At 47.3% G+C, this 23208-nt stretch overlaps 1 protein-coding gene and 1 long non-coding RNA gene across 2 annotated transcripts; one reads left to right on the plus strand and one right to left on the minus strand.

Annotated features, from left to right (window-relative positions):
- Positions 1-1265: 1265 nt before the first annotated feature.
- Positions 1266-22063, minus strand: LOC120372681 (V-set and immunoglobulin domain-containing protein 1-like). The gene is made up of 6 exons (XM_039489998.1): positions 21961-22063; positions 14145-14244; positions 9557-9889; positions 6558-6842; positions 4381-4506; positions 1266-3046 (listed from the first exon to the last, which is right to left on the minus strand). The coding sequence occupies exons 2-6, from the start codon at positions 14209-14211 to the stop codon at positions 2958-2960; spliced, it is 900 nt and encodes a 299-aa protein (XP_039345932.1). The 5' UTR covers positions 14212-14244; positions 21961-22063; the 3' UTR covers positions 1266-2957.
- LOC120372682 lies at positions 7794-12815 on the plus strand. Its single transcript, XR_005585107.1, has 3 exons — positions 7794-7989; positions 10323-10493; positions 11551-12815. It is a non-coding gene; the product is annotated as an uncharacterized LOC120372682 (long non-coding RNA).
- Positions 22064-23208: the final 1145 nt, after the last annotated feature.

Genomic DNA, 23208 nt, shown 5'->3' on the forward strand with positions numbered 1-23208 from the left:
CGGCTCCAAGGTCGACTCCGCCACCGCCTTTTGCAGTGGTGGAGTACCGGAGTTCGAACTATCGCTTCCGGAGTTCTAACTATCGTGTCCAGATTAGACGCGATAGTTCGAACTCTGAGAAGTCGAACTCACCGCGTCGACCCGGCTCGTAAGTGTAGACTAGCCCTAAGAGGTTAACTTCCTGTCTATAGAAGTTTGATCTCACTCAACGTTCTTGTCAGCACTTTTTAATCACGCTTGTTACTTCCCCAGTGAAAGGTACTCGGGCAACTTCTTGCTCCCCAAATACAGTCAAGCAAACCTTCAAAGTGCTCCCCCCAGATAAGGTTCCCTTCCCCTTTCTGGTCTTCTCTTCCTGTTAGATATGTCTGAAGTCCCCCTTCCTTCAGCATCCTTCATTTGCACACAGTTCAGACTTGATAGGAAGCCCATTGAGAATGAGACAATACTCAGTTTACATGTGAACAGATGGATACATAACACACACACTCCCTATATTGTCTGACAGAAAACCTGTTTGCACCCGTGCTGGTGGCCAGTAGCTACAGACTAAGGCCATAATTTCAGTGTATATACCCAGTGTATACATATATGTCACAATGATCTTGATGACCAGAGTGGCTCAGGCTTTTATTCAAGACCTCACATGACAATCTTTGGTGAACTAGAATGTAAAAACAGACCCATGAGAGGCCTGTTCCCCTCTTTACCTCCTTGCCAGTTGCCCTTAAGTGTTTCTTGGGTCACCCCTGGATTCTCCAGAGCCTGAGGAGAATGACAGCCTCCAATTTCCCTCCAAATACTTCAGAATGCCAACAGTCTGCTATTATACAGGGTGATCCTCCGTGGTCCAGGGAAGCAAGCTTTAGGGCTGCTTTCTGCTAGTAGATAGGTGCAAAGCTGCTCTATTGCAGGGCAAAATCAGGCCTAAGATATTTAAACTGGGGGTCCATAAAGGTGTCTTTTCTACTAACTCCTGTGTGGGCTGGAATGCTGAAGAGAAAGCAGGAGATTTTTCCATATTAATTTTAAAGTCTGAGAAGGAGCCACCAATAGTTTTAAGATTGCCTGCTCATAACTTGGATTTAGCAAGGTCAGAGGTAAAGAGAAACCAAGCTTAGAAATGTCATTCTGATTTTAGCCTTTGATAGTCTGTAAGAGTTCTAGAATCATAGAATCTCAGGGTTGGAAGGGACCTCAGGAGGTCATCTAGTCCAACCCTTTGCTTAAAGCTGGACCAATCCCCAGACAGATTTTTACCCCAATTCCCACAATAGTCCCTCTCAAGGATTGACCTCACAACCCAGGGTTTAGCAGGCTAACGTTCAAACCACTGAGCTATCCCTCCCCCCATAAAGGAGCTCATAGATACCTTGCTCATGGTGATAGTGAAATATTTCAGACTTGCCCTGGAAGATTTCAACATGCATGTTGACTCCTCTCACTTGCCTCTCTATGATTCTCACCTCTTTGGTTGAATCCACACAGCCAGTCGCACCTTGGACCTGGTCCTTGGGTTAGATGTCAATACGGAGGACATCACAGCCCAACCTCTTTCTTAGACCATCACCTCATGAAGATAGGGGTCAGAGCTCTCCCACTTTCTGTGAAAGACCCACAAGTCTGATCTGACCACCTAAGACCCCACCAAATTCCAAACCCTGCCAATAGGACAGGAGCAATCCACGCACAAGATGAGGAGTCGAGGATCTGCCGAATTATTACCCTTGTGCACTATCCTCAATGCATTGGCCCCAGACTGCCCCTTCCTTCCTCTCACCCATAGAACTCCATGGTTTTCTGACATCCTATGCCAGACAAAGACAGAGGTGTAGAAATGGGAGTGTTGATGACAGGAAAACCAAAGTTGAAACAGACAGAAGGAAGCAAAGACTTTCTACAAGCCTAGGCAGAACCCAGCACCACGCGATGTGAAGAACTGTCATCCCACTTCATGGAGAAGATCCCGCCCATTCAAGAGGCCAGGACTCAGATTGTTCCTGAGAATGTTGTGGACATGGCAGTGGAGTTGAAGGTAAATGACCTACAAGATGGTGGGGGATGAGGCAACTTGGGGTGACACTGAGCACAGCGCCTTTATTTTGCAATGCTGTAGCTTGGTATCACTTATGTAAATGAAGTAATGCATATGCATAAAAATGGAAACATTGGAGAGGTCTCCCTCCCAGAAGGACAATGCATATGTTCACCAACACAGGTTGGTGCTGGGTGGTCCAATGGTTGGAGGACTAGCCTAGGACTTGGGAAACTGGGATTCAGTTTCCTTCTCTGCCTGAGGGCTGGTCTACATTGTGAAGTTGTCGACAAAATTTTGTCTTTTACGGGTACTTAAACAAGCCAAAAGTTTTGCCAACGCAAGTGGCAGTGTGAACGCGGCTTTGTCGGCCGGAGGGCTCTTCTGCTAACAAAGCTAATGCTGCTTGCAGGGCTGGAAGTATTTTGTCAGCAAAAGTGCCGACAAAGTACCGAAAAAGGGTGTTTACACACGCTGACGTTTAGCGACAAGGCTGTGTCGACACAGCCTTGTCGCTAAAAGCTGCGTGGTGTAAACAAGCCCACAGACTCTCTATGTGATCTGGGGCATGTCACTTAGCATCTCAGTTCACCATCTGTAAAATGCGGAAACAATTGAGTGTTGTGAGTGCTAAGTAAATAATGAAAGGTTGTCGTGCTCAGATACTTTGGAAGGAGATGTTCATGTAAGTACCACAGGTAGGTGACAGGTGCATGCAGCTAGTGTGCACAAAGGCAGTTTTGCTCCATCTGTAGAGCTCTTTCTTTCTTTCTTTCTTTCTTTCTTTCTTTCTTTCTTTCTTTCTTTCGCCATTTCTCACCATCAGCACTGGGATGTGCACACTAGCAGGACAGGCTGAATATTTTATACACATAATAAAGCCACTCTGAATAGAAACCAGTCTTTCTCTCTCCCTTTAAGATTACTTCTTGATGTGTTTTATGTAGACAGGGTGAACTCTTTTGCTGGTTGTGGAGGTGTTTTCAAAAGCTGTGTTTTCATAAATGGTATCTGTTTAAAAAACAGAAAATAAAACATGAGTCTCCAAGATGACTCTTCATGGATCAAGCAGCTTCCATGTGTGATGCCAAGTGATAGCGCTACGATCACATTTGATAACCAGATATGGCCAAAACCTGAAGAAAGGGGCTTATTAAATACCAGAGTGAACCCTGCCATCAACTTCTTGTTTGCTCCAGAGGTGGTAGCAGGACCAGTGGGGTAAGGAATGCGCTGGCATATTTTCAGCTGGTATGGAGCAGAGTGTAAAAGTGTATTGTTGTGCCATTGCTGCTCTGCCCCTCCCCAGCACCTCCTGTCATATCAAAGGCTTGCTAGCAGCAGCATGGGGAATAAAGCTAGCCAGGATGGTAATCCGCAGCAACCTGGGGGATTTTAAATCTACCAAGTCTCTCTCTCCAGAAAAAAATCTACAACATTTGAAACATGGCTGTTTGTGCATTTGAAACATGCAGAGATTTCAATTTTGAACTGCGCATTTCAAAACCACTTTTTGCTCAGGAGTGTAAAGTGGGCATTTCTCAGTGCTCTGCTCCATCCCTGTGTGTGTAACAGAAGGCAAAGAGACTCCTGATTTGGGCAGTTTTGTAATTTTGTAGCAGATGTTTTGCACATTTTAGATAAAACCTGCTTCCTAGCATTAGCTCTCTTGAGGTACTGGGATGGAGCCCGTCTCTTCCTGAATGGCTGTGAAAGATGGGATGTAGGGACTCTGCTCAGGGAACAAGAAGTTAACCCTCAGCTAAACACAGGTGCTCAGGGGGTGAACTATGAAGGACTACTTGGGAGGCAGAAGGGGCAAATGGCTGTGGGAAGTGAGGCTGTACACGCCCACAGGCATGGGACTAAGACTTGGGCTGTGGGTTTCCTCTTCCTGCATTTTTTCTTGTGTTAACTGTTCTCTCGTTATCAACATTATCCTTGTAATGGCCTCTGTGTTTCAACTCTGCTGGCTATGGGCCTCATCTCCGCAGCCTTGCACCTTGTGCAGAGCAGGGTAAAAACACCTCCAAATCAGAATGCTTCCCTGATTTCCCGCGGGAACAGCGTTTTTCATCTCTTTTGTATCAGCTTGTGCTTCACCCCCAGCTTGCATGGTGAAAGGCATTGCTGAAACTTCAAAAATATGCATTTATTTGGCAAGCTAAAGTGTAACCAGTCCCTGCATTGGCACCTTAGAAAAGAAAAAAATATGACTGCATTAGGAATATTTAATTACACTTTTCTTTGCACACAGATGCTTCTATGCAAGCCTTGTAATGGCTGGTAGAAGGCAAAGGGGAGGGAAGCTCAGCAGTTGAGGGGCAAGGTGGAGGTACTGGTACCTGACTGGCCTTTGGAGCTGCTTTTCCTGGTCCTTTTCACCCAGCTGAAGATGTAGAAGATGACAATAGCGTAGCCCAGATAGCCAGGGTACCCGTAAATGCCATAGCTCCACCAGGGAGAGACACCTGGTTAGGGTTGACGGAAACACAGAATACAAACAAAACATCTTCAGGGTAAATGATCCAAAGTGCTTCACAAAAATGTCTTCAGGTTTGAACCTTGTGTTTGCATTTACACCTGGGTTTTTTTGGGGGTGTGTGAGAGAGAAACTGTAACAGGGCTGCTGCTTCATGGGCGGTCCCTCATGGCCAGAGTTCCCTTTGCAGAAGGCCCCCTCTGTTTTCCCTCTTCAGGGCCCCAGAGGGTATGTCTACACTGCACACTAAGCCTGGGCTCTGACTCAGGTTTGAGCACAAGCTGTGCTTCCAAGCACACACAAATCAGTTTGTCTCGGGTCAGCAAGCACTCAGGACCTGGGTCCTGCAACCCTGCTAAGAGGAGTGGGTCAGAGCCTAAGTCCCACTGTGACTTGGTCCAAGCCCTGTCATTTTGCAGTGTGGACGCTGTTCAAGCTGTAGACCTGAGTCAGAAGATCTGCGTCGTGCAGTATGCACACATTAGCATGGTCCAGAAATTGTATGCCCAGGTTTACAGTGCAGTGTGAATGCTCAAGTGTGTAAGAGGCAGAGCGAGGGCAGGGCCTTGGGAGGAGGGGGCAAAGTGGGGGTCAGAAAAGGGGGGGCAAAGGCGGGGCCTCGGGGAAGGTGTGGAGCAGGGGGGACCTTGGGCCCCAGCGGGGGTGGAGCACTAGGGTTGCCAACTTTCTAATCTCACAAAACCAAACAACCTATCCCCGCCCCTTCCCCAAGACCCTGCCCCCCTGCTCACTACATTCCCCTTCCCTCGGTGACTTGCTCTCCCCCACCCTCACTCATTTTCACTGGGCTGGGGCAGGAGATTGGGGTGTGGGAGGGGGTGAGAGCTCTAACTGGGGGTGCAGGCTTTGGGATGGGGTCAGAAATGAGGGGTTCAGGGTGCAGGAGGGGGCTCTGGGCTGGGGATTAGGGTGTGGGAGTGGGTGAGAGCTCTGGCTGGCAGTGCGGGCTCTGGGGTGGAGCCGGGGATGAGGGGTTTGGGGTGCAGGAGGGAGCTCCAGGCTGGGAGGTGGGGCAGAGGGGTTCAGGGTGTGTGGGGGGCTCTGGGCTAGGGCAGGGGGTTAGGGTGCAGGAGGGGACTCCAGGCTGGGGGTGGGGCAGAGGGGTTCAGGGTGTGGGAGGGGGCTCTGGGCTAGGGCAGGGGTTTAGGGTGCAGGAGGGGACTCCAGGCTGGGGGTGGGGCAGAGGGGTTCAGGGTGTGGGAGGGGGCTCTGGGCTAGGGCAGGGGTTTAGGGTGCAGGAGGGGACTCCAGGCTGGGGGTGGGGCAGAGGGGTTGGGGTGCAGGAGGAGGTGAGAGCTCTGGCTGGCAGTGTGGGCTCTGGTGTGGGGTGGGGGATGAGAGATTTGGGGTGCAGGAGGGGGCTCTGGGTTTGGGGGACTCAGGGCTGGGCTTGAGGCTTGGGGTTGGGGTGCAGACTTACCTTGACTGGCTCCCAGTCAGCAGTGCTGTGGAGCTAAGGCAGGTTCCCCTTTGGTGTGGTACTGCGCTTGCGCCCCGGAAGGGCCAGCAGGTCGAGCTCCAGGCGAAGGCGCGGTAGATGGTTCTGTGCGCTGCTCTTGCCCACAGCACCGCCCCTGCAGCTCCCGTTGGTCATGGTTCCCAGCCAGTGGGAGTGCGGAGCCAGTGCTTGGTGTGGGGGCAGCACACAGAGCCCTGTGGCCCCCTCGCCTAGGAGCCGGATCTGATGGCTACTTCTGGGGCACAGGGTGGAGCAAGGACAGGTAGTGACTAGCCTGCCTTAGCTCCGCAGCACTGCTGTCCGGACTTCTAATGGCCCGGTCGGTGGTGTTGACCGGAGCTGCCAGGCACCCAGTCAAAAACCGGACACCTGGTCACCCTATGGAGCAGCCACTGGGAAAAATAAAAGCCAGCGGCTGTGTCTGTGCCCATACAGTGTCTGAAGCACAGATAGGTTTCAAGACGTGATAGGGCAGGTCTTTGTTCACTGCTTTCAATCTCTATGTCGTAGCATAGGCTAGAATTATGATAACAATAATTTATAATGAGTTTCCATCTTACCAGTCTCAGCACAGAGCTGCAGGATGAAGTCTTTATGCCCGGAGCTGAGTACATTCTGGGCCACACATCTGTAATTCCCAATGTCGGATTGCTGTATGTTAATGAGGGTCAGGGATGCGTTGTCCTTAGACAGGATGGTGCGGTTTCCAATTGGCAAAGGCTGGTTGCATTTCTGCCAGGAATAGGACATGGCATTTCCTGCTGTCCCCAGGCAATTCAAAGTGATGTTTTTCCCCTGATGAGGAGCAGATGTCTCACTGGTGATGCGCACATTCGATACAGGTACTGAAAAACCACAAGAGAAGCTGTCAAGTTATGGTGACCTCCAAACACAGAGTTATGGGGAAAGCAAGTTATGGAGGGAGGGCTAGCACTAGTGGTTTGAACATTGGCCTGCTTAAACCCAGGGTTGTGAGTTCAATCCTTGAGGGGGCTACTTAGGGATCTAGGGCAAAAATTGGTCCTGCTAGTGAAGGCAGGGGGCTGGACTCAATAACCTTTCAAGGTCCCTTCCAGCTCTAGGAGATTGGTATATCTCCCATTATTATTACCAAGGGATTGTGGTAACATTATGTACATTCCCACAAAGCCTCATTGCTTTGCTTTACACATCTGAATTCTAGTCTCTACCTTAGAGCTGGGCAGAATATGTTTCATTAAAAGTTGTTTATCAGAAATGCTTTCTCTGATGTTTTCAAAACAAGAATTTCCAGTTTTTTGGATCAAAATATTTTTTATTTAGAAATTGAAGCAAATTAGACTGGAAAATAAGCTTTTTTGTCTATTTCAAAATGTTTCAAATGGCCCCAAATGGGTTCATTAATATTTTTGAAATTTCAACTTTTCATCCCAATTCGAGATGGGGGAAAATAGGTGAACTTTTGAAAATATCCACAGAATGGGAAAAAGGTTTCTAACCAGCTCTGGTTGTAGGTACATATTAATGGTTTGAATGTCTATTATCCATTAAATTTAAATGTACAAGAAACTCAAATCTTTGACTATCTGGAAATCCCCAGTTAAGGTACCCAAGCTACATTAACTCTGCCAATATAGAGATACCAGCTGTCTATATATTCCCTTTGCATGCAAAGTATCAAAAATGTACACATCGCAGGGTAGTTGGTCCCTTTAAGCAGAGCAGACCCAGTGCCCCTATGTCAGAGCAGGTGGGTCCAGCGGAGCAAATTAAAAGGGGGTGGGGCAACACCTGGGGCTATACAGACCTACCAGAGGGAAGGCAGGGGAGAAGTGCTTGCGACAGACAGTGCCTGGGAGAGAAGCCACAGTGGAGTAGAGCTAACTCCTGTGGTGGGTCTCTGAAGCAAGAGGCCAGGTGCTCCAGAAAGAGCTGGCTGAAACTGGGGAACTGCAAAGAGCAGGATCACCAGAGACGCCTGGGACAGGTGTCTGTGAAACCCAAAGACAAAAGGTGAGCTAAGGGACTATTTCTGTTTGTTTTACTTGCTTGTGTTTGGACAATAAACCTTAAAGGAGACTGGGCATGCTTGGAAGCTGGGGAGAAGCCCTGCCCCATGACAGTGCACCACACAACTTTGGCTTAATTAATCTGTTACATACAGTCATGCCTCTGATATTAAGCATGATGATTTGTCACTTGTCAGTCTTTGCCCTTTTCATCTAAGTGCTTCAGTTTCAGGATCTGGGCATGTGAGGTTTGTGTATGGAGGCATGTTGTGTCTGTGTCTGATGGGTGATTATCTGCCACGTGGAATTGGAGCCCAATGTTGTGTGGTGCTGAGCACCTTCTGCGTGGTGCTGAGCACCTTCTGCAAGGTGCTGTGTGCTCTTGGTGCTTTGTAGGATGAGGGTCTTTATGAGAAGTGGTGTATGACTGCTTTTATTTTGCCATTTACCTGTCAAGAAATCATACAATTATTTGAAGTGCACTGGGTTTGACTGTGAAGAAGGCTGAAAAGTGATCCAACCACTCTATGATTAAGTCATTCTAGTTTTTTTGTGGTCACTGATCAAATGATAACATTTGTCATGGATGGATATGATAGTATAGGTTTCTGATTGTCTCATCGTATTGCTGTGGGAGCAGGGTTCAGGGGTTTTGGGTACCTTAACACTGAATTTCTGTATTTTTTTCAGTGATAATTCTTGGTCTGTAGCTCCCTATAAGCAGTTCATTGTGAGCACTCACTACTTGACATTCAAAATTTGAGCCATTTTGATTGGACTGATATATTATATGATATGCACCTGTTCCCAGATTGGATCAGCATAACTCTTAGATGAAGATTTCTGGTACAAATATTTGTGACCACAAATTCAGAATTCACTGTTCATGAAGGGTCCATAGGGTTTCTTTAGAATTCACTCTTTTAGAACATTCTCCACACACACATTCTCTCCAAACAGGATTTGGCTTCTCCTTGCTTCCTGAAGAAAACCTTCTGATCTTTTTACATTTGGATGTGTTTTCTTTAAACCATATCCTCCCTCCTCCCTACCCCATTTATACTGCATTGTCAAGCACCATAGTCTTGTAGACCTCAGTAACAGGCTGGGTTCAGGTCTTTATTTTTGTATGGTATTAGTAGCAGCAGCTAGATGGTCTAGCCATGATCAGGGCCTCATTGTGCTGGCCATTATGCAAACACATAGTAAAGATGCTCCTTGCTTTGATGAATTACACTCCAAATAGACACAATAAACAAAGGGTGGGAAAGAGCAAATATTAATATTAGACCCATTTTATATGTAGGAGAGGCAGGAATTGTCTTGAGCCCCTGCCTTAACCACAGGGCCACCCTTTGGTCTGTTGTTAGTCTCCATGTTCAATAAACTAGCTTTAAACAGAACCAGTTTATCAACTCTCTGTACGTTCTCTTGAATACCTCCCTTTGCCCACTTCAGCCTTTTCTAATCAAATGAGCGCAGGTGTATGCACTGGAAATTTGTCACTGTCTAATCGGAAGAGGTGGCTCATGCAATTTGGGCTGCCAAGGATTTTACAAAAGGCCACTTACTGATCACTGTGACTCTTGTCCTGTCGATCTGTTGCTGCTTGTTAAGCAGCTGGATGGTCAGCATATAGACTCCTTCGTCGCTTAAAGTCACATAATGAATAGTCAAGGAAAAGTTGGTATGAGAAAAGACAACTCTCTTCTTGTAACTTTCATTAATATAGATGTTGTTGGAGCGGGGTGAGAATGTTAGGATGGAGACCTTTTCTCTCCCATTTAGCTGTGCACGCCACTCCACATTAAAGACCAAAGAAGCATTCAGACTGGTCCCCATCAGCAGTACTGTGGTGTTGAAGCGATGATAGACTTCCTTAGTCTTTTGGTCCATCGTGACCTCTGAGGAGAAGTTAAGCAGAACAGCGTTAGCAGTGCTGGGAAGGTGGCCAGAAGTTAACTTACATTTTGCTCAGAGAAGTCAGAAACTGTGCTGGAAGAAGGAATATTATTGGTGCTCTGGGGTGCATCGGCAAGGACTATCCTCACCTGGGCTTCCTTTAGAAGTGGGGAACTCCATCATTAACCCGGAGCCCAGTCACCTCATCATTTATGTGCATACAACTCCAGCTGAGTGTGCACAACTACCATGGGAAGGGTGGGACTCTGAAGTTAGAGCAGCCAGCCAGGCATTTATTCTGAGTTGCATAAGAAGAAAAGCAGGGAGTCAAAAAATGTGAAGCATGACAGTGAAATGTTTGCTCCAGTGAAAAAATTGGGGGGATTTAAGAGGAAGCTCTTCCAAGCCCACCATTGTGCTTTCTTTGCCCAGCAGGTTTGCTCATCATTATGATCCAATGACGGATGCACCGTCGGGCTGAAGACCATATCAGAGAAGGGGAACTGAAATCACTTCATCCACCTGCTGAGCTATTCTAACCATTGACAGCAAGATCTCAGACAAGATACTGAAGGCACAGTGTGTCCAGATCTCATACTGATTCAGGTGTGTTTTCTTTTGCTGTAGCAAATCTAGGACCAGACATGCGACCAGCTCAGAAAGACAGATACCATGATGAGAGATTCCTTAGAAATAGATAAGACAGATGGGGCAGAGCATGGAATGAGCCTCTCCTTTCCTAAAAGCACCTAATAAAGATATTTAGGTATGTTTTAGAGTTCTGTGGCACCTTATAGACTAACAAACGTATTGGAGCATGAGCTTTCGTGGGTGAATACCCACTTCATCGGATGCATGTAGTGGAAATTTCCAGAGGGAGGTATAAATATGCAAGCAAGAATCAGTCTAGAGATAACACGGTTAGTTCAATCAGGGAGGATAAGGCCCTCTTCTAGCAGTTGAGGCATGAACACCAAGGGAGGAGAAACTGCTTTTGTAGTTGGCAAGCCATTCACAGTCTTTGTTTAATCTTGAGCTGATGGTGTCAAATTTGCAGATGAACTGAAGCTCATCAGTTTCTCTTTGAAGTCTGGTCCTGAAGTTTTTTTTGCTGCAGGATGGCTACCTTTAAATCTGCTATTGTGTGTCCAGGGAGATTGAAGTGTTCTACAGGTTTTTGTATATTGCCATTCCTAATGTTGGACACAAATCAGATCCCAAATCAAAGCAGCTGCAGTAATTATAAAGATGGAGCAGAGGAAAGAACCATGTACAGATTCTCTGAATTAAACAGATGGAAATCAGTGCAGACCCACAGTCCTAGACCCCAACCCGCTGCCCCCTTTTTCAGCACTCTACTCCCCACTAGAAGCAGGAAAGAGCATCCCCTGTGCTCCATAGCAGCCATGCAAGAAGAAAAACTTCTTGAGCATCCTGTGTGCAGGGTAGGGTGACCAGATGTCCCGATTTTATAGGGACAGTCCCGATTTTTGGGTCTTTTTCCTATATAGGCTCCTATTACCCTCCACCCCCCATCCTAATTTTTCACATTTGCTGTCTGGTCACCCTAGTGCAGGGGCCACTCCCAGTCTAGCCATTGCTGCTGTTTGCCTGTATACGATTTGCCTGCATAGCACTAAGTCCTGTAACTTGATCACTCTAGAAGCCGTTTCAAGAAGCACATAACCTTACTCCTGTTCAAGTGACTGTGGTTTGACACCTCCGTTTCCTACTTTGGCATCAACACCTCTTTTTGCCTTTCCTCCTCTGCTTGCCCAAAGCAACAGCCATTTCGCAGCACGTGTTTCTCAGAACTGATCCCACTTCCTGGCTCTGACAACAAGGGCCAGCCTTTCAGACTCTGCAAAGGGCAAATGGCAGGCGAGCAGCTGTCGGCACCTCATGCACCAAGGAGTGGAGCTGGCACCGCACTGGGGCCAGAGCAATATGCAAAGACATGGGAAGGGAGACAAACACCACATCATGCCCACAGTTTTCCTAAGGCTTAGCATCTGAGACGGTCTAGAACAAGGGTGGCCAAACCGTGGGTCAAAACCGCATGCGGATCTTTTACAGATAAAGTGTGGCTCTCAGAACCCCACCCCCATTCTTCACCTATCAGACTGCAGAGGACGGGGTATGGGGGAGAAGCTCGGGACCTCTGCCTTGCAGCGGAATGGTGGGGTAGGGGCTTCTGCCCAGCAGGGAGGGGTGTTTTGGGGCTACAGCCCCATGGGGTGCGGCAGCCGGGGCTCAAGCCTTCAGCAGGAGCAGTGCTGAAGCCCTGAGTCCTGGCAAGCGCCTCCTGCAGGGCTGAAGCCCTGAGCCCCGGCGGGTGTGCCCTGGCTCTCAAACTTTGGAAGATTGTCAGATGTGGCTCGGAGGGTCAGTAAGTTTGGCCACCCTGGTACAGAACATGCCAACAATAGTTGGGTGCTGCTACTCCACTGCCCCCCTGTAGGGAATTTTTTTTTAGCAAAGGCCAGAGATATGACTACCCTCACCCACTCACTGGCATAGGGGATAGCATAATTTGTTGCTGGTATAGGCAAGCAGCAAACTACTGTATTTCCTTCCCCTTCCCCAGAAGCCAGGAGGAAGCAGGGGTAGAACTGTGACTCAGAGGGGTGTCTCTGAGTCACAGTGCATCCCGGGGCTTCTCCTAACTTGGCATTGCTTCCTCACTACCCTTTGTTCAGGGCTGCATCTAGGGTCACAGTCCAGCCCTGTGTGATCTGACTGGCTGAAAGCGGTTCAGTTATTTCTGGTGTATGGTGGGATATGTTTCCTGGTATCTCCTCCATCAGCAGATGGTGAGTTTCTTTGGGAAACCACTTTCTTTTTAATGTAAAAACTTTCTTCAAAGCTGTTATAGGGCTGCTGTGATGCTGGCTCACGGCAGAATCAACCTTACTAAACCAGCCATTATTGCAGGACATGGACACCTCAGTAGATTTGTGGAGAAGGCTTGATGGGCAGTTTCCACTTGCTTCCCCATTTTTCACTTGCTTCTTGAGTCCAGTCTCCCCACCCAATACAACTGCCCAGAGTTGTGGAGATGGGAGAGGGGGAAGCAGCCTCCCATTTGCCTTTGTGTGATGAGGATGGACGTGGGGAATTCAATCTGTGGATACATTCTGAGCTCCTTGGGACCAATGCAGTTGGTCCCATAGTCAAAGCCAACTGAAGTCAGTAGACAGACTCCCATTGACTCGAGTGGACTTTGGATCAGGCCTCTGCACCTTGGGTGTCCAGTTTAACCATTTCCTGTTCCTTCTGGTTGACCCTGGAGCAATGTGATTTTTAAAAAATGAATAAGGCTTTGGCACCCAGACACTGCTGCGATGGGGTTCCTTAGAAATATGTATGAAAATGACAATGGTGACAATTAAAATAATTAGGCATGTGATGAGCATGTGATCCCACAACACCACAGTGATGAGTGTGTCATAACAGATCACACAGACATACGCCAACAAATAACCAAGCAACTGCTTTTCTAAAAGATCTACTCAGATCAAACAGGAATTAATTCAGAGAAGCCTTGGAATCTATGAATCATCCACACTAGAGTTTGGGATACTTTTCTTTCCGTTAACATTCTGAGAATAAACCCTTCCTCATCAAGACCCACATGGATGGCACTCATTTGTGCCCCGGCTGAACTCCATTGACTTCAGTGGGGCTCTAGGCATGCTTGAGTGTCCACCCACATAGGCCCTGATCCTGCAAGTGGATGAAAGCTGATAAAAGGGTTTGTGAATAATTGTAAAACGGAGCAGCAGGTTTTGTGTGCAAAAATATTAATATTGGGGTGACTCCCTCCACCCTGTATTCACCCAGTTCTGTTCCACAATCTCTATTGACACATATGATGTATATGATGCAGAGTGACTACAGCTTGATTTTCATAGCCCAGAAGTAACTGGTGGCGATGGCAGGCAGAATACGCTTGCTTCTATTAATTTAATTTTTGGTATATAAGAGTGCCCATCAATACGTTCTCCAGGCATGGAGCAATATGCAAAAACAAGAATTTGTTGAACAATAGCAGCACAAAAGACATTTTTCTCTATCACACAACTGTAGGCTAGTTCTGTCCTCAAAACGTACACACACACACACACACACACACACACACACACACAACTTCATCACGCTAACCTTTAAAACTAAGCCCATTTGATAAAGGGATTCTTGCTGTATGGTTGTCACAAAAGTTGCTTTAACATCAGACACAGACATCACTTCACTTACCAGGTAGAAGGCAAGCAAGATAGAGCAGAAGCGCAAACAGCATTTCATGCAGCGTTTCCTGGTGCATGTTCTTGCTGGAAAGTTACAGAAGATCTAGAGCCTGAGATAAAAGGCATGAGAAGTGTTGCTTTAATAACTGCTGTAAAAAATGTTTTTCTTGGACAAATCTATCTTCGCATCTATCAGATAGGAAGGCTGGCCTCCTGGGTCCCGGCTGAGTGTTTTAAGTTAAAACCTGGTTCTACCACAGATACCCTGTGTACACTTGGGCAAATGACTTAATCTGTGAGGTGCTTGTCTAATTAAAAACTGTATCATAATGCATATGCACAGGAGTGGGGGAGTGTGTGTGAATTCAGGTTACACTGCCAACCTCAGACCTGGTATTTCCTAACTCTCCACTGTGTGACTTTGCAACCTTAGCATCCTTTTCATATAGCTTTGGGATGGAATTTCTTACATTTTTAAAGACATTAAAAGTTGAAAAAACAAAAACTTCATTTAATCACGTTGACTTCCCATGTGATTCATTAGCCAGCCGGGGCTCTTTAGATCCACAGCATGATACTTTACCACTTCAGCTAACAGAGTAACTGGTAGCAGTAAGAGGTTGTCATCTTCTATATACACCTGCCACTACAGGGCGATGAGCCACGCACTTTGCCAGTGGGTCTCGTAGCTATATTTGTTTGACAGCAAAGGAATGCTGAGATTCAGGTATAATGGGGTAAGTCCCAGGTTCTGGAGAGTGGAGTGTGCTTTAGTGGTGGCAAAGCTTCTGTGCCTTTGCCTGTCTGTCCCCTTCTGCTCCCATCCTCCCCCTCCCAACTCCTGCTGTATTCCCTCTGCTCCGACCTGTGTCCCCAGACCTTGACCATGTCCCCCACCTCTGCTCTTATCCTCCCCATCCCCAGCTCCTGCCTCTCTCAATCTCTCTTGTTCATATCCCCCTCCCATCGTCTATCCCGTCCTGCCCCCAGCCCTTCATCTCTCCCCCTCTGCCCTTCTCCATTCCTCACCCCTCTGCGTCCCAGTCAGGATGCTTTCTCTTCCTCCTCCATGCTGCCTTGGAACCAGCAATGGAACATAGAGTGCACAGGAGAGACACATCCAGCCTTCAGCATCCCAGTCCAGTCCACTAAGCCACCGTGCCTCCCTTTACTGTAATGCTGCATATAAGCCTGACCCTGCTCCCACTGGAATCAGTGGGGGTTTGTCGTGGATTCCGCTGGGAACAGGAAAGGGCCCTGACTTTGCATTCCTTGCTGGCTTTCTCCTCCTAACACACCTCCAGATGCAGGAAAAGGAGTTTGCCTGTAGTAGGTGGGACGCTGGCAGACCAGGTGCCAGCTCATGTCAGGACCTCTGCGCCTCACTGAACACTGCCATATGCATAGCTGGAAACCAGTCTGGCTCGCCTCTGTCTTAGCATTGTTAAAATAGATATTAGAGTTATTATAAGACTGTGTTTTATGTTTAGACTTTATGAAATGCTTGTAGGATGTTGCATGTATTAGTCTTACTTATATTTATACTTTAAGGTAATATATAAGTGTTTGCTCTGTAACTGTAGATGGATTTTATTAAACTGTAATACCCCACAGTCAGAGACACATTATCAAGTGTGAAATGCTAGTTTACCACAGGAAGTATTATCTCTTGTGCAGCAAAAACAACTACAGACACGAGAGAAGCCATTGTGGAACATTAGTGGACAAAAGACTTCATCCTTTGTTCTCCCAGACCTATGAAGAGGGGACTAGGGGTGCCAGGAATCTGGTTTTCAACCAGAATGCCTGGTCGAAAAGGGATCCTGATGGCTCCGGTCAGCACCGCTGACTGGGCCATTAAAAATCCAGTTGGCAGCACAGGCAGGTGCCCTACCCAGCTCCACGCAACTCCCAGGGAGCTGCAGGCATCACCCTCTGGCTCATTGCACTGCAACCCCCTTCTGACACTAAAAGTTACTACACAACCCCAGGAGAGGGGACCTAAGCCTGCTCTAGCCCCACAGGGCTTCAGCCTCAGGCAGGAGGCCTGTAACATACAGGGCTGAAACCCTCAGGCTTTGGCTTCAGCCTCAGGCAGTGGGGCTCAGGCTTTGACTTCAGCCCTGGCCCCCAGCAAGTCTAAGCCAGCCCTTGTGACCCCATTAAAATGGGGTTGTGACCTACAGTTTGAGAACCGCTGGTGTACAATATCAGCTATCACACAGGCAGGCTTGTGGCCAGATAGATTGGAGTGCCCAAGGGCACTGTCTGACTCTCTGGCAAGGCTGCTGTCGTGCTTTAGGAGTTCACACTTGATACGTAGTTAATGAAATCTAATTCTAGAACTCCCACCCAGTTTGGGTTTTGTGCCCTGCTTCTTGACAGTCTGCCTAGAGGTTGGTACTCATGCCCATGAGCCACCTTGAGCAGCCTGATGGTATGTATCAGCTCTAATTAGTGGGGGGAGGGGAAGCTGGGGTTGCAAAGGACTGGGGCAGCTCCACTTCTGCCTTTCAGTTCTTCATTTTAGAACACACATGATCTAGAACAAAAGTGCCAGAAACCAGCTTCCCAGATTTCAGCTTCCTGGTCATTACAGCCACTAGAGATCAAGGCAGCACACTGCAGACTTTCATGGCCTGATCCTACAGTCCTCCTTCAGACAGGACTGGGCCCAGAAAGGGTTAATGAATCAGAAGGAAAAACGAGCCCCAATGAACTCATCCATTTCATCTTGAAAAGAATCAGTAACAAAGTGTCAGCTAAGTCTAATGTCACATTTTCTGTTAAAAGGGGGGGAAGCAGCTTGGAGAAACAGAGGTGCAGAGAATGGTTAACAGTCTTGCAGAATGATAACTTTTAAAGACATGGGTGTTCCCCTTTCTTTATAATCAGTATACACCTGTCTCCATGAAGAAAGAGATCACGATAACATATGGCACATACTGTAGCATGGAATACAATAATTCAGACAGGGAAATTCCTCAATAAAGGCTGAGCCTAAAAATGTTACCCATGTGAGTAATCTTTACTCACTGAAGCAGTCGTGACTAAGGCAGGGGTCAGCAACCTATGGCACATATGCCAAAGATGGCATGCAAGATGATTTTGAGTGGCACTCATATTGTCCGGGTCCCGGCCACCAGTCCTGGGCGCTCTGCTGCCATCCTGGGGTCCTGGCCGCTGGCCCAGGGCTCTGCAGCCATCCCCCGCTGTGGCCCACTGCAGTTCAGCACCCCCCCCCCCGCTTAAAAATTGTTCCAGCACCACTGTACTGGGATATTTTTAAGTCCTGATTTGCTGCCTACGTCACTCACATCATGTGGAACAGCGCATTGCGTTTGACGTTGTGCATGCCGTCTGTTGCGATTTTTTTCCCCACTGTAAGTTGAGGGGTACATTTGACAAAATGTCAGCTCCTAAGGAAGCAAAGTTAGATGTCCGTTCATTTCACTTCACAGCAACATTTGGTGGCTAAGTTGTGGCAAGGTTTTGGTGCGCTTTGTAAACTGTTTTGAGGCAATCAAGGCCTTTTTGTCGGAAAAAGGACAAAACGACCCCAAACTGGATGATGACAAATGGCTGTGTAATCTCATGTTTGTAACTGACATTACCGCTCACCTAAACAAACTCAACCTCTGTCTCCAGGGTGCAGGGCAAAAGGTTCTGGATTTTTATGAAATCTGGAAGGCATTTGGTGTAAAACTAGCAGTTTTTTCTCAGGCTATTTGAACTCCGATTTTCTGCTACTTCCAACACATAAAAGAGCTATCAACACGTTGCACTGTCAGTGTCGATGAGATTGGAACGTACATGCAAGAACTGGAATCAGAATTTTCTGACAGATTTCAAGATTTCCAGCGATTTGGCCCAATGCTTTCTTTTCTAATTAAACCTGAAAAGTTCAACAAAAGCGACTTGGATTTGTCTGTATTTCAGTGGATGGGTGTTGAAGATTTTGAAATGCAGCTTATTCCATTAAAAAGCTCAGAATTGTGGGCATCAAAGTTTGGAGAACTGTGGCGTGCACTTAAAGCTACCGAGAGAGATCATGGGCCCTCTATTCTGATCTGCTGGGTGTCCCTGCCAGTGAAATTTAACTGTTTGAAGAAACTTGCGTTTGCAATGCTATCAGCATTTGGATCCACATACCTGTGTGAACATGTATTTTCATACATGAAATATGTCCTCTGTCCCTCTTGGAGCCGGTTAACAACTGATCACTCAGAAGCCTGTGTGCAGCTTAAACTATCCAAATACGTGCCAGACATTGGAAAACTCAGCAAGGAAAAGCAAGGGCAAGGATCACACTAAACTGACAAGGTCTACATTTTAGTTTAATTTTAAATGAAGCTTCTTAAACATTTTAAAAAACCTTCTTTACTTTACATACAACAATAGTTTAGTTATACATTATTGACAGAGACCTTCTAAAAACTGGCATGTGAAATCTTAAATTCGAGTGAATAAATGAAGACTTGGCACACCATTTCTGAAAGGTTGCCGACCCCTGTTCTAAGGGCTTGTCTATATAGGGACATTCAGGAAAATGAATTTGAATTAGCTAAAGGTGTGAATTTAGCGTGGATTAGTGAAACCGCTGTGTGATTGCTCTTATTCAGAATTAAAGTGACCTTAAATTTGTTTAGCTTAATTCAGGGCTGGGGGGGGGGGGGGGCAAGTGGGGCAATTTGCCCCGGGCAGTGCAGGGGTCCCCATGAGAATGGCTGAGGCTCCCTCCCCGGCCCCAGACCGACCCCGCCTCCACCCCTCTTCTGGAGCCTCAGCGCATCCAGGAGCATCCCTGAACAGCTGCAGCGTGGCTCCGGCGGGGCTCCTGAGTTCCTGCCCACTCAGAGCCGCATGGTAAGGGGGTGGGGCTGCGAGCTCCACACCGAGCGGAGGGAGCTCAGGCCCCGCTGGAGCTCGCAGCCCCGCCCCCTTACCACACGGCTCTGAGCGGGGAGGAGCTCAGGAGCCCCGCCGGTCTGCTAAACCCAGGGTTGTGAGTTCAATTCTTGAGGGGGCCACTTAGGGATCTGGGGCAAAAATCTGCCTGGGGATTGGTCCTGGTTTCAGCAGGGGGTTGGACTAGATCACCTCCTGAGGTCCCTTCCAACCCTGATATTCTGTAAGAGGCCGGGAGGGTTGGATAAGGGGCAGGAAATCCCAGGGGCAGAGGTTGGGAGGGTGGTCAGGGGACAGGGAATGGGGGGTTGGATCGTGGGCATTCCAGGGGTCTGTCAGGACTCAGCAGGGGTGTGTGGATAGGGATCGGGGCAGTCAGGGAGCAGGGGTGGGGTCCCAGGGTGGTGGTTGTGGGGGGTCTCTGGGGGACAGTGAGGGGATGGGTCAGGGATTCTGAGGGGGGGTGGGCAGTCGGGGGACAGAAAGTAGGTGGGGGTCGGATAGGGGGCAGAGCCAGGCTGTTTGGGAGGCACAGCCTTCCCTACCCTACCCTACCCTAAAGCTCATTCAGCAGTTTGAGGCTTGCAGAAGAGCCAAGCTGTTAGCTTTTCTATTAGGGCTCCCATCCCTTTCACTTCTCAAATGGCAAATTATAGTCTATATTTAATTTCAGTGCCATAGGGAGATTCATGTCATGGGAGGGTAGCTTCATTTAAAATTAGCCATTGGGGGAGGGATCACATGAGAAGAGCAATATTCTACACCACCTAGCTCCTTCCCAACCCTACCAAGGGAGACCCTCCCCTCCCCTGCATTCCCTGAGGCTTCAGAGGGATTAATTCAGTGGTTCTCAACTTTTATACTGGTGACCCCTTTCACATAGCAAACCTCTGAGTGCGACCCCTCCCTTATAAATTGAAAACACTTTTTTATATATTTAACACTATTATAAATGCTGGAGGCAAAGCAGGGTTTGAGGTGGAGGCTGACAGTTCACAACCCCCAGTAATAACCTCGTGACCCCCTGAGGGGTCCCGACCCCCAGTTTGAGAACCCCTGGGTTAATTTAATTTTAGCACCCTGTGTCCATTCACATGCATGTGCTATTTTGAACATTTCAGTTTTCACAACATAGGCTCACCCCAGATTCTGGAACAAGCTCAAATGCTCAGTTCATGGAATATGTACATAAGCTATACTAAAGACAAACCCACAGTAACCGTCTCCAGTTTGTGAGGGACCACATGGAGCCAGTCTCTAGGAAACAGATAAATGCATGGAGGTTAAGTCCATTAATGGCTATTAGCCAGGATGGGTAAGGAATGGTGTCCCTAGCCTGTTTGTCAGAGGGTGGAGATGGATGGCAGGAGAGAGATCACTTTATCATTACCTGTTAGGTTTACTCCCTCTGGGGCACTTGGCATTGGCCATTGTCGGTAAACAGGATACTGGGCTGGATGGACCTTTGGTTTGACCCAGTATGGCTGTTCTTATGTTCTAACCTAAATGAACCCAAAGTTATGGAGACAGATATGAGTCAAGGAAGCCAGCAGAGTATCAGAAACCTGGAAAAATCTCTGACTGGATGGGCTCAGGCGTTTGGTCACAAGCTGAGGTGGTTCAAAAGTTTTGGATTTTTTTTTAAGCAGAATTTTTTTATTGTTTCTTTAAACAATCAAACACAGCAAGCAGTAAATATTTGGCCTCACACTTCTGAAACCCCAAACCATATTCAGGTTTTGGCAGACTAATTTCAGCTTTTCAATTAAAAAAACCACAACAAATTTTGAAGGGAAGCAGACACTGTCCGTGATTTTTTTTCTGCTTTTTAGAAACTCCTAGTTTTCGATCCAAAAAAAGTTTTGATGGAAAATATTTGTCCAACCCTTTTAATGAGCTTTAGTGCCTTTTAGCACTAGCTGATGCTGAGAACCAGTGATACCTTGTAAAGAAATTTTCTCAAAACTGGGTTTGTGCCGAGATGCAGAAGGTTTATTTTTCCCAGGGCCACCCGTGGCGGGGGAGCAAGTGGAGCAATTTGCCCCGGGCCCCGCAGGGGACCCCACAAGAATATAGTATTATATAGTATTGCAATTTTTTTTAATGGAAGAGGCCCCCGAAATTGCTTTGCCTCAGGCCCCCTGAATCCTCTGGGCGGCCCTGGCTTAATTCACTTTGGAATTCATAAACTAAGTGTCGCAGGATAGAACCCTACCTTTGGCCCTGATCCTGCATTGGGCTCGATTAACATGGACCCTTGCAACTGGACAGAGTCCAGTTTACTTCAATAGGAAGTAGAGATGCCAGGGTCCACACAAATGCTTCTCAATACAGGATGGGAGCCTTCATTAGAAATGAGCTGCATGCAGGAGGCATAAGGAAAAGGATCGTTGAGCCTTGGAGGCAAAGTGAAATGCCAGCCTGATAAGCAGATATATTTCAAAAGCAGTTTAACGATAATGCAGTGCTGAAGACAGGCAGGACCGGAAGAAGATAATATGATGTGAGGTAGAGAGTGGGAATAAGGGAAACAATAGGTAAGAGTAAAAATACTAAAATGAACCTGAGTACATGGCCAAAGGTTGAGATAAACCAGAATTGGGTACCATAGGGAATACAACGCAGAACCCTCCCCTCCTATTAGTCTGCAAGCAAAACTCTTACTGAAGCCAGTGAGAGGTTTCTTTTGAATTGGTAGAGCCCTGCTAGAGCTTACAAACCTACCAAATCCCTCCTCCTAAAAGAAAAGAAATAAGCATCCTAAGTGATTGTTCTCTAATCACAGTGCAGTAGCAGAGCCTTCCAGTGGACTTAGATCCAATGTGCTGAGAGGATGGACACACTCATCACTTAGCATAGCTTTTCTCATTCTGTCCATATTCTGAGTGAAGAAGAAATAAATGTTTACAAATACTAACCTTCCTTCCTCCTGCTCAGGTCTGCGTGGCCTCTGTGCTGGGTGACAGAGGAGAGTGATAAGGGGCGTATGTGGCCAGAGGGGAAATGACAAGACTACTTCCTGCCTCTGAAGGTATCTCTCAGTATGAGACATGATGCAATAGAAACAAAAGCCCCCACAGCAATATATGAGAAGCACCAGTGTCCATGGAAAAATGCAGAGAAAATGCTGATTAGTGAAATCAAAGGGTATGTTTTACCTGCTATCAGAGGAGTGATTGCAGCTTGAGCTGGCAAATTCATGCTGGCTTTAATCAAGCTATCATGGGTAAAAATAGCAGTGTGGATGATTTAGAATTCTAAACTGTCACTTTAATTCTCATGGGGTTTCCTGGTTCTGCTTTCAGGCAGAGGGCTCTGTGGGGAAGTGTGAAATCTGGATTTTCAGTCTGCAGCCAACCTGCCTCAAATGGGATGGCGTGAGCTGTGCCTCTCTATTTTTAGGGAGCAGCCTGCTTTCTCTCTCTCTGGTTTTGGTTCTTGTGTAGCATCATTCTGGAGTGTAAGAAATAAAGTTGTCTTGCACTGAAGCCTTCCAGCTAGGGTGTTGTGTTTTACCTGACTTCTCTAAGGCCTGGTCTACACTAGGACTTTAATTCGAATTTAGCAGCGTTAATTCGAACTAACCGCTCAACCGTCCACACTAGGAAGCCATTTAATTCGAACTAGAGGGCTCTTTAGTTCGAATTTGGTACTCCACCCCGACAGGTGGAGTAACGCTAAATTCAACATTGCTAGCTCGAATTAGGCTAGGTGTGGATGCAAATCGAACTTAGTAGCTCCGGGAGCTATCCCACAGTGCACAATCCTCTGTTGACTGTTTTACATGTCACCCTATCTTTACTGAATGCTGCAGATAGACGCGATGGTGCAGCACTCAACACCAACATCCTTGCTCCCCCCACGCTATTGAAGGCTGATGGTACAATAAGATGGAAATTCATCCTCATCATCAGCCTCTTGGCATATGGGGCAGTGCAAAAGGGCTGGTAACCATGCCGACTAGTATCAGTAAGGTTGATCAAGGGCGCCTGTCCCTAATTTTTGATGGCTGATGGTACAATGGCTGGTAACCGTCCTCATCATTGCAACAGGGGGCTGAGCTCCATCAGCCCCCACCCTTCATTGTAAATAAAAGATTCAATTGCCCCTGGACTAGCAGAGGGATGATGGGCTCCTTCATCCACACTCCTTAATGTCCTGCCTGG

This window comes from Mauremys reevesii, linkage group 9, assembly GCF_016161935.1.
Source record: "Mauremys reevesii isolate NIE-2019 linkage group 9, ASM1616193v1, whole genome shotgun sequence".
In the NCBI taxonomy this organism is placed as follows: Eukaryota; Metazoa; Chordata; order Testudines; family Geoemydidae; genus Mauremys; species Mauremys reevesii.